The following is a 16,674-nucleotide window of genomic DNA, read 5'->3' as shown; positions in this document are numbered from 1 at the left end:
TGTGTTAGAGGGGTAAATTCTGTCACTGTCTCTCGGTATATGAACCATAACATATCGCGTTAAAATAGTTTCAGTCAATTATAAAACTGGTATTCGTGTTCCGATATGTTTGAAAATATGTTATTCTAACATATTTGGCTGCTTTTGAAACATCCCCTAGCTGTCGATGAAAACCATAAACCGAGTTTACGAAAAGTAAATTTTAAAAGAAATTTAACCTAATTGTATAATTGGTTAATATAACAATGGGGCACGGTACGATGTAACTTCACTCCACGGTCCTTTAATCGTTGGTTCGAATCCCAGATTCGCACTAATGCTCAACAGTGATGATCATCTTTGACATTGAAGATTCGGGTTAGAATTGATCTTCAGTAACCCATGCTTGTCGTAAGAGACAATAACGGGATCGGGTGGTCCAGACTCGATTATTTACAGACCGCCGCCATATAGCTGGAATATTGCTGCGTGCGGCGTAAAACTAAACTCACTCACTCACTGAAAAATAGCTGTGAAAAATATGTGCGTGGACCACGGAGACTCAGCGTTGACACCAGGTGAAAAGACACGAGACACGTGAACAGAGACACGTGAACAGAGACTCGTGTACAGAGTAGTGATTATTTATCACGCTGATGCTAGGGACGACTCTCAGGTTTGATAGTTGTAAGGAAATTTCAGTGAACATCTCACAAGTTGGACAAACTCATTGAGGTTGGTGTGTGGACGAGTGTGAACGCAATTAAGGACTTGGCCAAGTGACAGCTGTTGATGGTCAGTTTTTCAAACCATATTCTCTTGACATTCAATGTTGTCTTCTATACCGGATGACATGGACGAACGTAAGTGGTCATTCTCACATTACTGAACCAATTTCCTTTCGTGTAACGTTGATGAATGAAGTATCAGTCAATGGTCATATTATTGTTTATTTATTTATCAGCTATATTGAACATGGGATATGAACAATATTTTTCAATAAGTGATAGAGATTATTAATTTGTTATTGAAAATAGGTTATTAATAATATAACAGGAATTTCCACGTTGTCTAGTTGTATTGTTCAAGTGTATATATGGTTTATATTTAAACGTACTATTGCAGTACTTGAATACTAGAGTATGTATAGTATTTTAGTAGTTTTAGTACTGCAGTATATATATATATATATATATATATATATATATATCATGTGAACTATTACGTACACACACAGAGAGTATTATGTATTGTATTTGGGCATCACATCACACAGTATTTGAATACTAGACTAATACTTTGCGTTAGAGAATGAAGGTAAAAGATGTAGAGATATCCATTTTTAAAATTGGCATCATAATATTGTGCCTTCGTTATTTCTTAACCATAAATGACCGAATGAGCGAGTGAATGACTGAATATATTAATTTGTGGATAGATAACAGAAACTAAATATGACTAGTTTCATGACAACGTTAACGAATGCGCATCCTTAATATACACATTTCTGGTAAGTGTTTTATTGAAACAAAGGATAACATATAATTAGATACCATTACCAGTGTTTTGATAAACTTTATTCATGACGAGTTTTTTTACGCGGTGATGTATGTACAGTCGAGTACCGTTGTGTCGAACTCTGATAACTCGATATCTCGGTTGTCTCGGTATAACATCTCGGTCCCGGCAAAATCATTCAGAATTTATCATTATTCAAGCTCTTTTAACTCGATACAGATGTTTCGATATTTCGGATATCTCGATATAATTTCATGGTCCCAACAAGCAAAATTACCCTTTTAACTCGATATTTGCAAAGAAACTCGATATTCACCTACCTTTCATGGGCAAGTATCCCTCTGAACTGAGGGTAGTTCCACACGTTTACACACTGTGCAGCATGAATCAAAGGGGTGCGTTGTGTAAACTAATTAGTCCTAATTGAGTTGAAGGTGCCACTTGTTTGTTATAAATATCGAGACAACGGTGTTCGACTGTATCTGTCGCAATGGCTGTCAAACACCTGCGTTAATACTGGACGCTAAATATCGGGGATATAACTGAGAGCGGAGGTAAACAACAAACAAACAAACAAACAAACAAAAATGTTTTGGGTCATTTGAAAGTCCATTAGAAAAGACTGCTCCCTTTCAAAGACAAAGATTGTCAACTCTCCAATCAGCATTGCAGATTCGAAAAATAAGCACTTGATCACAAAATGATGTCAAACACATACCAGAAAACAAACGAATTAGCGAAGTGTAGACGAGAAATCGTATCTTGGCAACAACTGTCACACTTCTTGCTTCGAATACCGTGAAATCATGGAATTGACAAGTCGCGTCACATGTGAGGATCAGGTCCAATCACAACACCCCAAGGATCTAATCACAATCTTCCCCCGGATCTTATTATGCATGGGTACATAATAAGTGTTCCTCCTCACAAAGCTCATACGACAGCTGACATCAAATTTGCATCTTGTCTTTGACTTCCATATTTTGAATATGGTTAATTAAAAAATGCATGGACCAGTGGGTGTACCCTAGTGGTTAAAGCGTTCGCTCGTCACGCCGAAGACCCGGGTTCGATTCCCCACATGGGTACAATGTGTGAAGCCCATTTCTAGTGTATGGTACTGGAATATTGCTAAAAGCGGGGTAAAAGGTTCACTCACTAAATATATATCTTTAGTTAAAAAGGTTCAGTCGTTAGCCCGATTAATCTTCATTAAAAGAGAAGAATGTTTAGTTATATGTTTCTATTAAAGCACAATAATATAAACAAATGTAAGATTTCAAAAAGCCCGTTTCAGTTCGAAATATACTGACGATTTAAAATATGTATGCACCGTGTTTAATGGTGGCCCAGAATGAAATAAATCGGAAATGTTCCCTCGACAGTGATATTTCCTTCAGCAAGGTACGTGGCGATGGTAGGGCGGTCGAGTGGACAAGCTTGAACCCGGTGGCACTGGACGTTGGTCATGATATTAATCTCTGGATTGTTTAACCAAGACTGGATTTTTACATGATGTCTTCGTTTATGCTGAATATTGCTGAGCGCGGCATTAAACAGACACTTTTTAGACACGGTGATAGTAGGAGGAATAGCTTCAAAATGGACGAAGCTTTAATTCAATTTTGACGTAAATTCCATATTTGTCTATTGGAGAGCTGCATGTTATATTTTTGATATTCTTATTGTTTCTGGGGGTGAAGTACCCTAGTGGTTGAAGCGTTCGCTCCTCACGCCGAAGACCCGGGTTCGATTCCCCCATGGAGACAATGTGTGAAGCCCATTTCTGGTGTCCCCTGCCGTGATATTGCTGGAATATTGCCCAACTCACTCACTCTTATTGTTTCATTTTCCTTCAGACGTATCGTTGTGGACGCAGGCACACGTTCAGCAGTGGTTGGACTGGGCTATTCAAGAGTACGGCCTCCGTGACGTCGACAACTCCAAGTTCCAACACATCGACGGCCAACAACTCTGTCGGATGAGCAGGGACGACCTTTGCCGCTTGGTGTCGCCACACAACGCAGACATGTTGTACAGACATCTAGCCTACCTCAGACAAGGTAAGACAGTTTTGTCCTACCTTAAGACAAAGTTGTACACACGTTGTACAGACATCTAGCCTACCTCAGACAAGGTTAGACAGATTGGTCCTCTCATGGTCCTAACCAGACAAAGTTGTACAAACATGTTGTACAGACTTCTAGCCTACCTCAGAGAAGGTTAGACAGTTATATACACATGTACAGACATCTAGCCTACCTCAGAGAAGGTTAGACAGTTATACACACATGTACAGACATCTAGCCTACCTCAGACAAGGTTAGACAGTTTTACACACATGTACAGACATCTAGCCTACCTCAGACAATACACACATGTTGTACACAGTTTGGTCCTCTCATGGTCCCTATATCTACGCTGTGTACAGACATCTAGCCTACCTCAGAGAAGGTTAGACAGTTTGGTCCTCTCATGGTCCTAACTTCAGCCTACATCAGAAAGACAAAGTTGTACACACATGTTGTAGACAGTTATACACTGTCAGACATCTAGCCTACCTCAGACAAAGGTTAGACAGATACAAGTTGAACAGTTAGACAGTTATATACACATGTACAGACATCTAGCCTACCTCAGAGAAGGTTAGACAGTTATACACACATGTACAGACTCTAGCCTAGCCTACAGTTATACACACATGTACAGACAGAGAAGGTTAGACAGTTATACACACATGTACAGACTTCTAGCCTACCTCAGACAAGGTTAGACAGAGCCTACCTCAGAGAAGGTTAGACAGTTATACACACATGTACAGACATCTAGCCTACCTCAGACAAGGTTAGACAGTTATACACACATGTTACAGACTTCTAGCCTACCTCAGAGAAGGTTAGACAGTTATACACACATGTACAGACTTCTAGCCTACCTCAGTTATACACACATGTACAGAGAAGGTTTAGACAGTTATACACACATGTACAGACATCTAGCCTACCTCAGACAAGGTTAGATGTAGTTTGGGTCCTCTCATGGTCCTAACTAAGAAATAGTTGTACACACTAACCTCAGACAAGGTTAGACTGTTATACACACATGTTGTGTACAGACATCTAGCCTACCTCAGACAAGGGTACCCCACACGTTGTTCAGAAGGAGAAGGTTAGTTTATACACACATGTTGTACAGACATCTAGCCTACCTCAGACAAGGTTAGACAGTTTGGTCCTCTCATGGTCCTATCTAGCCTAAGAAATAGACAGTTGTACACACACGTTGTTCAGAAATCTCTAGCCTACCTCAGGGAAGGTTAGACAGTTATACACATGTACAGACTTCTAGCCTACCTCAGACATGGTAAGGTTATGACAGTTTGGTCCTCTCATGGTCCTAACTCAGACAAAGTTGGACAGTTTGGTCCTCTCATGGTCCTAACTCAGACAAAGTTGTACACACATGTTGCACAGATATCAAACATATGTATCTGGCGAAGCAGAGCCTAATTGTACGTACGTACTCCAGCAACACTCCCCTCTAATCGACCTGTCTTGCCGTCAAATAAATGGATTTCTTTTCGATCACTCACTCATCCGTTCACTCGCTCATTCACCCTCCAGCTCGATCGTGTCATCGTATCCCAATTACGCAGATCGATGCTAGTGCTGTTGATCACTGGATTGTTTCGATTCGATTATTTACAGACCTCCGCCATATACCTGGAATATTGCTGAGTGCGGCGTAAAACTAAACTCACCCACTCCAGCTCGCTCGCTTACTATTCTTTCTCTTCCGCGCTCGCTTATCCGGCAACTCACATTTTGATCAAGACTCACATTTTGATCAAGACTCACATTTTGATCAGGTGCCTCTGTATATAACAAAACCAATAGTAGGCCTGTAAGACCTCGATGGGGCCCTGGGGAAGCCAAGTGGTTAGAGCGTTCGCTCGTTACGCCGAAGGCCCGGGTTCGATTCTCCACATGGGTACAATGTGTGAAGCCAATTTTGGTGTTTCCCTCCGTGGTATTGGAATATTGCGGAAAACGGTTTAAAAACACGACTAACACACTCGCTCTAGTAATATCCCTTGAATTTTCAGGACCAAGTCCCGCCCGCCAAACACCAGAACTGCCTGAGCCCTGCCCGGGACCGATTGGGATGCAGCGGGCGAGCTACGTGCACAACAGTGGGGGGACGGTCTACGGTGCTCCTAAACCGCCAGGTGAGATAATTACAGGTGATAACAGTCCGATCACCAGCGTGAGGCACTTTTATGGGCTTACAACTCGTGATCCTGGCACTGTTGGTGTTCAGAAAGTGATGCTTGTCGTAAGAGGAGACTAACGGCTCGGTTGGTCAGGCTCGCTGACACATGTCATCGTAAATTGATGCTCATGCTGTTGATCACTGGATTGTCTAGTCCAGACTCGATTATTTACAGATGCTCCACCATGTAGCTGGAATATTGCTGTTTGCGGCGGTAAACAACAAACAAAACAAAACAAAACAAAAACAAAACAAATATTGCCTTACGGGAAGAACTATGTTATCTAAGCTTAGTGACTGAATTCTACGTCTTGGTCAGGATATGGTTCAGCTGCATCACCGCTGCCCATAAATAATGGAATCCGGCCCGGATAAGCCAGACACCATCAGCAGCCACAACACCATAGGGGGCATGGGACACAATCTGTCATGTCACGGAGCCTAACTTTACAATCGTCTTTAGTTATATGTAGCGCTAAGGTTTGGATACAGTTGACGTATCCTGCCCCAGAATATGTGTACACGTAAAGTGAGTGATTGGGTGACAGGGTGACAGGGTGACAGGGTGGGTGAATTAGTTGGTGAGTTGGTTGGTGAGTTGGTGGGTGAGGTGGCGAGTTTGTGGGTGAGTTATTTGGTGAATTAGTTGGTGAGTTGGTGGTTGAGTTATTGGGTGAATTAGGTGGCGAGTTGGTGGGTGAATTTGTTGGTGAGTTTGTGGGTGAGTTATTTGGTGAATTAGTTGGTGAGTTGGTGGTTGAGTTATTGGGTGAATTAGGTGGCGAGTTGGTGGGTGCATTAGTTGGTGAGTTGGTGGGTGAGTTGCCGGGTTATTTTATTGGGTGAGGTGCCGGGCGAGTTTTTGGGTGAGTTGCCGGATAAGTTATCAGGTGAGGTACCAGGTGAGTTAGTGGGTGAATTAGTTGGTGGGTGAGCTATTGGTGAGTTAGTGGGTGAGTTGCCGGTGAGCTGGCGGGTGAGTTAGTGAGTGAGTTGTCGGGTGAGCAAGCGTGAAAGAGACAAAATAGTCAGCGAGCGAGCTGGAGGGTGAGTGAGCGAGTGAACGTACGAGCGAGTGATGGAAAAGAAATCCATTCATTTGACAGTATGTCATTTCGATGAAGAGGGTCACCCCACGCAATGCTGGCCTTAAATGTCCATCACTTTGGTCAAACCCACGGACCTGGTACAGTCTGTCTCTGTACCTGAGAGAAACCATTAAATTAGCATTCACCTCAAGCCTAGAATGAGCTGGCACTTTTAGAGTGCCCCAGCTCTGAAATTAAGACTTGAAATTAAATTGGACCTATTTGCATTTGTTTTATAGATAAAATAATGCTATGTCTAGGACAGAGGCAGATTAAACATATACAAGTAAAACTATCTCCATTAACGTTTGGAGGTTCCAATAGACGGCGACATCTGATTGGTTAAGGTTTGGGGAATACCACTTTCGCATCATCCCAGTAACTTTCAGTAACTCAAGTCATTGTCGAGGTGATGTTGATGATGATGGTGATGATGATGATGATGATGATGATGATTTGGAGATTTAACATGCGCTTCCCGACATATTGCGTAAAAAATGCGTCAATCCTGATTTCTAGATTCTTTTGCATAACACGTGATAGCTTCTTGGCCAATGAACATAGAGGAAAACATCGCATCATTAGCTATAAGGCTTAGAGACTGAATTTAAATCGTTAAATGACCCTTAATTCGTGCATAATATTTTGATAATTTCATCTGCTTGCTACTCTGTTGTTGCATATTTGTGAGCAAAATTACACTTTTACTATTATTATAAAATCTTAGAATAAATTCATAAGAATGGTTGAACGTCTTTTAGCAATGCTCCACCAATATCACTGCTTGGGATGTTAGAAAATGGGCGCTCTTTTGTGCAACCTACTGGCCCAGTTCCACTAAAACAGGACCAAGAAGGAACCTGATGAATATACTATTCATATGAATAATACATCCTAGGAATGGTTTTGAAATAGGCAAAAGTGAATGTCTCTATTTACAAACACGTGAAGACGTGCGTTATAAAATCATCAAAACGTGGCTCTGAAAAATAAACCGATTTTCGTTTTTCAGTCTCGTCGCGTGTGAATTGTAGTTTGACTGTATCAAACAATTTAAATACTAAAAGCTAACTAAATATCAATATAACAAATATGCTTTTGAAGTATTTATTTCTAAATGTTAAAACAAACTGACGGAAATTACTGGAGCAGAGGAAACAGGTGTTACAAGAGTTGTCTCCCTTTGACTAACTCTCGAGGGAGCACACGCTTCAATAGTTTGCGTGCAATGGCGATGATGTATTAGGGGAAGGGTTTCATTGTCAACACAGATGACAGCCATGCGACAGTATCTCACGAGTGTGTACAAACGTTTTCATTAAGCCAGTTCAGTGGAGAAAGCAGACAGTGTTTTCGAGCAAATATTAGGCTATATCGTGATGACAGGGTATAGAACGCTGAATGTTTGCCACGAGGATGTGTCGGGGAAAATGGCGACATGTACTTCAATGTGTACGTTCGTGCGTTCACACAAAGCGAGATAATTCATAAACAAAGGCGCGTTAGATACATTGTACGTGAATAAACAGCGCAGCTATATGATCGGCCAAGCTTGGGAGGTTTTATCAGCCGTTGTCACGTTTGCTTCATCGCAACCGTTTCGCTGATTGTATCAAATAATTACACGTAATGTAATATTTGTCGGCTACTTCTAACATTTTGATGATCAGTGCTGTCGTTGGACCTACGACGCCTGTGTGTGTTGTCGTTAACGTTGATGACGTTGATCACCGCATCTGACGTAGGCTTGTATCTGTAAAGGTATACTGTCGGAGAAAATGAACTCTTTTGATTTTGCGCTACACTACCGGGCAAAAGAAAGTTACCATCGACTTCACTATTCCAAAATATAGAAGCAAAGATGTATGTGGCCTGACCACCCGATCCCGTTAGTCGCCTCTTACGACAAGCATGTTTGTGGAAGACATGTTCTAATATTGTCATTGTTGTTTTGACCGCCTCCGTGGTGTAGTGGTTAGAGCGTCCGCCCGGAGAGCGGACGGTCGCAGGTTCGATCCCCGACCGCGTCAGACCAAAAGACGTTAAAAAATGGTACTTGTTGGTCTCTGCCTGGCGCTCGGCATTAATGGGTACAAGAAGGACTGGTCGGCTCGGAGTCAGTATAATGTGTCTGAGTGGGGTATTCATGCTTCACTGTGGCATGGTATCTCAGTGGGCTAGCACTATAAAACCAGTTTCAGTCTGGGCTAGTACAAGCAGCCGCACATACACATACACACGCATGCACGTCGTCATATGAGCGAAATATTCTCCAGCGCGACATTAAAACCCAATTTCACCTCACCTCACATCACCTCACCTCATTGTTGTTTAATCATCATCATAAACCATCACCATTTTGATAAATCTGCGTTTCACATGACCATTGTCGGCAAAGTGTGTTTCAGTGATGAACCGCTTTTTGTTTCTTTCCGTGATTTGAATAATACCTTATATGATTGTCTTAGTTGACAAGAGTTGTGCTCCTTTGGTGGGTTTTAACTATAATCATTATTATAAGTAGATCATTTCGATGAAGTTTCCGAATATCTGAAAGTTTAGCATAGGTGAGTCTTCATGTGTTGATATTTATCGAGTCTACAACATCAACGAGAAAGTCATAAAGGAAACCTTTTTTTCAAAGAGCTGGTACACCTTGTTTAAGGAGATTAAAGATTTGAACGTTAAGCGTGAAACTCCGGCCTCACGGAAGAATAGGTACTTAGTATAGTGGCCTCTCAGTGATTCCAGGGCAAAAAAGTCATCGGTATATTTGCACCTGGATGACTTCAGAGCGGAATAATTTACACCTTGATGATTTCAGAACAGAATAGGTCATTGGTACATTTGCACCTTGATGACTTCAGAGCAGAATAGGTCTTATGTATATTTGCACCTTGATGATTTCAGAACAGAATAGGTCTTAGGTACATTTGCACCTTGATGACTTCAGAGCAGAATAGGTCTTATGTATATTTGCACCTTGATGATTTCAGAACAGAATAGGTCTTAGGTACATTTGCACCTTGAAAACTTCAGAGCAGAATAGGTCTTATGTATGTTTGCACCTTGATGATTTCAGAACAGAATAGGTCTTAGTCACATTTGCACCTTGATGATTTCAGAACAGAATAGGTCTTAGGTACATTTGCACCTTGATGACTTCAGAGCGGAATAGGTCTTATGTATATTGCACCTTCATGTTTTCAGAGCAGAATAGGTCATTGGTATATTTGCACCTTGATGGCTTCAGAGCGGAATAGTTCTTAGGTTCATATTGACCTAGATGACTTCAGAGCAGAATAGGTCTAAGGTATATTTGCACCTTGATGACTTCAGAGCAGAATAGGTCTTCGGTATATTTGCACCTGGATGACGTCAGAGCACAAAAGGACATAAACTTTGTCGAGAATGTGTGGGGTCTTTTGCTACGATGTGTGACCTCATTGAATGCTAACCGTCTTGTCAACCTCTGATACGCATGTTCTTGATTAATAAGGAAGTCAGTTTGTCGAACAACATTCAGATATTTGTGTGAGCTTGTGTGAACAACATTTTTCACCTGTCGGTGTATAGTCTCTCTCTAATATAGCCACAAATGTGACGTCACAGTGTGACTAAACGCCACAGTCGGATGTGAGTACATCCGTTCAGTATCATGTGGGCATGGACACAAAAGGCGATTGTTGTCGTCGCATGTTCCTTTGGAAACAAGGATGGGTTGCCATGTACGCAGAAAACAAGCCATTAAGAAATTCAACACTGATCGGCGGCTTGACGCTTAAACGCTTGAACCATTTGGCTACTATATTCCCTGCTAAGGACCACTTTGATTATACATACAAAGTATATTGTATGTACATAGCTATAAAGTACAAGTAATTGTACCATATCGCTTGTTTTTTGAGCAGAATGGAAATGACGTTACAGAACGGAAATGACGTTACAGAATTTAAACAGTAACTGTCTTAAACCCACGTTCATTCAAACCTATTTTTTGTTACGTCATCCGGAGTCATCTAGAGTGTTTCCTTCAGGTTAAGCCGGCCACAAGACTACAAAAGTTAGTTAAATATTTTTTTCCGAAAGCTGTCAACGAATGACAGTAAAAGTAAGCAATACGTCGAGTAGCAAGCCCCCCCCCCCCCCGTTCTTTTAGGACTGCAAAGTAATACGTTCTTAATGTCATAACAAAATTTAATTATTTCAATTTGTTATTTATGAAAACGGTTTGTAATCGTGATGTGTAATCGCTGAGAGTGGGTTGTCTCTTTGTGACTGGCTAAAAAACGTGTCACAACCTTTTCATTACAATAATTGTCGGTTTACGCCCAGCATGAATGATATGTTTGAAGATACTCGATTCTGATCATTTGGGGGTGTCAAATTCCACTCAAACGTTGTGCTTAGAAAGATGATTTAATTGTGCTTTACCGTTGTCGTGGTGTGGTCGACAAAAAACCTACGATGATTTCAAAACAGAGACATGTAAACTCTATATTTCGTGGCGACACACGGGGATTCCGGTTGAAATACATACTGTCACCAAGTACAGTGCTACCTGAAAGTTCATTCCCCTTACACGCGTGTGGTCACCGCTTTGGTCACTCGTGTGAAACTCGTGAGTCACACGTTTGAGACCAGTGTGCAACGCGTTGCACACGTGTGTGGAGTCTCGTTGGTCACTCGTGATACACGCATTTCGGAGGGAACAAACCTTTGACCAAAGGAGGACCCATGTTAACCTAAAATTGGAGGTCGTAACAGAGAGAGAAAATTTAAACCATCTGATGAATTGTTAAACACATTATGAAGTGTATTTGCTGAAGTCTGTTTAGATGTGGTTTTACAGGTAAATAAGTGTGCTGTGAACAATCAGACCCACCTTACATACCTGACCATGGGTTCATCATGTTTTCAGATGGTGTTCTTGTCAAAAGTGTAAATTCACATTAAACACGTCTGTCTCACAGTCCCTGAACCACATTATTTTCCCTACTGCCAAGCCCTATTTGCAGTGCTAAAGCCCTAAATATAGCAAGACTAGATTTCCTTAGGTTCAAGTTCTGGTCTCCCTGGGGCTCCTTTTCAATTTAAATGGGCTTGTTTGTTACAATCAAAATTATTATTCAGAGACTAAGCGTTAGTCTAATTAAACAACTGAGGCACGATTTCCAGTGACTTATTTGTGAGATTCGACGGTGCATTAGTTTTAATGGATCTTAATTACTTTGTGAAGGCTTCGGTCTCTATGGGTTGGATTCATGGCCGCTACGTTTACGCTGGGAAGTGCATCATTTAATTAATGAGAGTCGGTTACATCAAGAGGATGTACATGAAGGAAAGGGTTTTACTGATTGCCGTACTACAGGTGGAGACCATTACATCTGAGTCGTGTGTAAGAATGGCGTGGCATAATGGCCGCAAGGAGAGGCAAACATTGAGCCTTGACTGCGTAACCTAAAACGGAAAAGTAGTGTTATTTTCGCAGGTCTGTAGAATCAACTGCTAACGCTACTTCAATATAACGTCTAATCGATCGATGCGACATTGTTTTGGCATTTACCATATGTTCATTTTCAACTTCCATAGCTAGGATTGGTGTGTTTTAGAGTATTCTATACAGATATTGTCCCATAGATCAATATCTTTCAAAAATGATAAAATCTTGTGATTATGAACTTGTGTAAAAAGTTGTCTTAAAGTAGAAACATTAAAATATGTTTGTCTTATCAAAGAAGTATCCACACAGTCTAAAAGTATATGTTTCATGGTAAGCTGAATTTGACGTGGAATACACATCGGAGCATCACCGCCCTTTAAAAGGAAAGAATGGGTAAACTGAGAATGGTTATTCGGCAACATCTTAAAACAGCATCTACGACAACGTGCACTGACATGATCATCACTTACGATCGGTTGTATCATGTTGCTTGGTTGTGTACCACAGTTTGATTGCCAGCATTAATTAACATATTGCCTTATAACAGGCCTACAATCAGTGTAGGGGCGGTGGGGTAGCCAAATGGTTAAAGCGTTCACTCGTCACGTCGAAGACCCGGGTTCGATTTCCCACATGGGTACAATGTGTGAAGCCCATTTCTGGTGTCCCCCGCCGTGATATTGCTGGAATATTGCTAAAAGCGGCGTAAAACTAAACTCACTCCTTGATAGGCGTAGTCGTGTCTTGAGACGTTGCAGAATGAACGGTGGGAGAGCTGGGTAAGGGGAATGCCAGGAAAAATTGAAGAAGAAAAAAGAATTTTTATTACTGTCTCACTCGTAGCATACATGAATATACATAAACATTTTAATATATACAAAATAACTACTTAGTGATTCATGAGAGACATAAAATATATATACAAATATAGATTATGATAAACTGTAGAGTATAAATACACACTTGTGCAAAACGAGTAAAATTATTTAGAGTATAAAAGATGGCGTCTTCTGGCTAAAATGTCATGGCAGGCCTTGGAAGCATAAAAAGCTAGGTCGGGACAGGATAAAATAGATATAAATTTCTCATCCATTGTTTTGCTGGTAAAATCTCATAGTTGTTTCTGCAACAGGTAAAACGTGTGGATCTGATGTCCTCGTATAAAGGGCAAACTAAAAGAACATGTTTTTCGTCCTCGACGCTGTTTTCACAGTTAAAGCAGAAACGGTCTTGGAGTGGTGTGTTACTGTAGCGGCCAGTCTCTACGTGTAGCGGTGCTATCCTACATCGGAATTTGGCATAGGCACTTAGGTGGTCACGTCTCAGCGGGAGCCGTAGATATGTTTCTTCAGCGTACTCTAGCTTATATAGTTTATAGTGCCTTAACTTGTTTCGTCCGCTTCCTCGTTTAGAGTTGTCTCGCATAAGCTGGTTGTCCATGAGATATTAAACTGTATGGAGACTGCTTCACGTACCAACCGAACAAACATTTTCCCTTCTATGTATGAATCTGTGTCACAGAAATCGTCCAATTCATACTTCCGTAAATGTGAGGTTACTCTGGAATTCCACGTCTTTTTCTTGCAATTTTCAGTCCACTCAAAAAATCTTCTATTAAGTCTTCTCGGTGTCAAGTTGACCGGTCTAGCCCAGTGTCTGGTCACTGCTACCAACTGCCTCACTATAGATGGTTCCCATCCCTGTTCACCATTCACTGCCATATTCGGCGCATACTTCTGAACACCAAGGACAAAACGAATCGCTCTGTGATGGAGGGCATTTACAGCACAGTGTTCTGTCGTTCCTCAGATAGAAGCTCCGTAGTTTAGGTGTCGGGATCGAGCCCACCTGTGACCGGGTGTAAAACCCTTGGAGTCAACTTTGTGTGCAGACTCTTTCAGTGTTGTCACAACCCCTAGTGTACAGTACACAACCCCGTGCACTTAAAAGAACCCACGAATCCGTTGGTATATGACCAGATGGTGGCCACATGAATACGTGCAAACACCTAGTTCCGGGTACAGCAACGTGCAGTGAACTTGGACAAAGTACTGTGACTATGTGTCCCAGTCCACCCAGCTGTGAATGGGTACCTCGTAAGGATGAGAAAGCCACAATAACTCGGTGCGCCTAGTGACTGCAAGAGTTGTATACTCCCCAGGGAGTTGAGATTCATAATAAGATGTGCCGTTGAGATTGACATCCAGTGATCGAGGGAAAACATACCAGCGCCTTGAGCATGCACTAGTTGCCTGAATATGTGCGCTATATAGATATGCTATCCTATAATATAATAATATAATTGATCTTGCTTTTGTAGTGAAAATGGTACTGTCATGAGTAAGTCTAAGCGGAAACGTATCATCAGTGAGTGAGTGAGTGAGTTTGGTTTTACGCCGCTTTTTTGCAATATTCCAGCAATATCACGGCGGGGGACACCACAAATGGGCTTCACACATTGTGCCCATGTGGGGAATCGAACCCGGGTTTTCGGCGTGACGAGCGAACGCTTTAACCACTAGGCTACCCCACCGCCCTTGATATCATCAGTAGTAACAACAGCAGCTGCTACTTTCCCCCATTCCTTTGAACCATCGGCCTTTGTATAAAAATGGCGATATGGTAAATTGAGGAATGGATAGTGAAACGGCGTCCATATAAAACTTGTATTTGTACTTTTGGGTTGTAAAGAGTGACACCATTGCCTCACGGATATCATGTTGAGGTGTTTCCGCGTCAAGAGCAGTATTTTGTGATGTGATCCTTTTAGAAAATGGCAAGTCAAAATAAAGCAAGATATATATTAATATTAAGTGAGTGTATTTGTCTGTCATTATCAGCGTTGACATTTGTCATTTAAGCGTTATACCTACACTGGAATATCGTATTGAATAAGAAATGACACGTGATCTATGCACTGTGTCTACAAGCTGCACAGAGATACTACGACAGAATATCGCTTCCCCTTTTATCACCGACCAACGATTCCCTCAATGTTTTTAGATTATGATTATGAGATGGATTAAATTATTATTAGGCATAAAAAAGCGTTTGAATTAGGAACCGTTCATAATTAAAAGTTTGGGAAGTGTGTGTGTGTGTTTGTGTTTTTGTGTGTGTGTGTGTATGTGGTAATAATGATTTTTATGGAGAAGCATGTACAATGTGAATGAATGACACCCCCCATTTTTTATGTACGAAGTAAGTCACCCCCTACATGTCATGTACCAAATCCACGACCCCACCCCTTCCCATAATTTTAAAATATTTTTTGTACATAAATTGCTGACCCCCCTAGCCAAAATTATGAACGGTCCCTTATCGGACAATGATTATACACTCTTTATAGAGTAGTTTCCATGCCGACGTCTTCCAGGGAAAGGAAGTTCCCGTTTCTAATAGAGAGACAGAGATGATATTATGTTAATAATAATTGGTAGGGACAAAAACATCGGTCTACTCCCATATGTGAGAACTCCCAATTGTGAGACTCCCAGTTATGAGACAGTGGAGTAGGTAATTAACAAAGAAAACACACCATACTCCCCTGTCTGATAGAATGGATTAACCCTAGCTAATTACTGATTTGCTATGTAACTGAATCTTTTGGAGGTAACTTAATGAAACTTTATAAGATAAATTGATTAACATACTCCGCTAAATGACCTTATATATTTATGCAACAGTCAATATCGATGACCTCACATCCTTCATTTCATTTTGTATTTTATGTTGCATGGGAGCGGTGTTAACATAAGCAGTAATGCTTGTTAACCAATCCCAATTCATTTTCATAAATGATAATACAATATGTTTAAACCAAAATGACTTTCAAACTTCATAATAGTCAATAAAAATGTGTTATCATAATTACTATTCTTCTGAATAAATAAGATATTTAATGAACTATTTCTTCTTTGTAAATAAAATCTTTGATACTCTTCAACAACTGGGCTGATCCCACTTTCATTGTGGGGATGTGGAAACACCATCTATGTGCACTGAACCATTAATTAATGTGTCTCACAAATGGGAGGACACCAAAACATCCACACGTTTCAGTGTAAATGTTGATGCATCTGATGAAACTTTTAAATACTCCATGTAGTGTCATTCTGAACGTCGGTCAACCCAAGTAGATATATCTTCCTGTTTTAGACAGATACGACCTTCACACAGAACCCGGATGTAGAGGTAGTCCTAGAATAACGCATAGTCTCTATATAATTCTGACAGAAACAAATTCTTGTTAAATTGAAAAGGAGCCAAATAGAGACGGTAGATTCAGAACCTAGATCCTGAACCAGTAGAAACCTAGACTATCTTCATTTAGAGCTTTAGCATTGCAGAAAGGGCTGGACGGGAAACAGTGCG

At 40.9% G+C, this 16,674-nt stretch overlaps 1 protein-coding gene across 1 annotated transcript in view; it reads left to right on the top strand.

The window, feature by feature from the left end:
• Positions 1 to 16,674, top strand: part of LOC124285682 (transcriptional regulator ERG homolog) — a 56,996-nt gene that overhangs the window by 18,637 nt on the left and 21,685 nt on the right. The window contains exons 3-4 of the mRNA XM_046721953.1: positions 3,357 to 3,560; positions 5,603 to 5,725. Of these exons, the coding sequence (XP_046577909.1) occupies positions 3,479 to 3,560; positions 5,603 to 5,725 (205 nt within the window). The 5' untranslated portion in view covers positions 3,357 to 3,478. The remainder of the gene's footprint in view (positions 1 to 3,356; positions 3,561 to 5,602; positions 5,726 to 16,674) is intronic.

The sequence above is a fragment of the Haliotis rubra genome, unplaced genomic scaffold (genome assembly GCF_003918875.1).
Source record: "Haliotis rubra isolate DU_JTF1 unplaced genomic scaffold, ASM391887v1 Scf366, whole genome shotgun sequence".
NCBI lineage: Eukaryota > Metazoa > Mollusca > Gastropoda > Lepetellida > Haliotidae > Haliotis > Haliotis rubra.
Note: the sequence above shows the minus strand (reverse complement) of the source record. Positions and strands in the feature narration are given on the sequence as shown.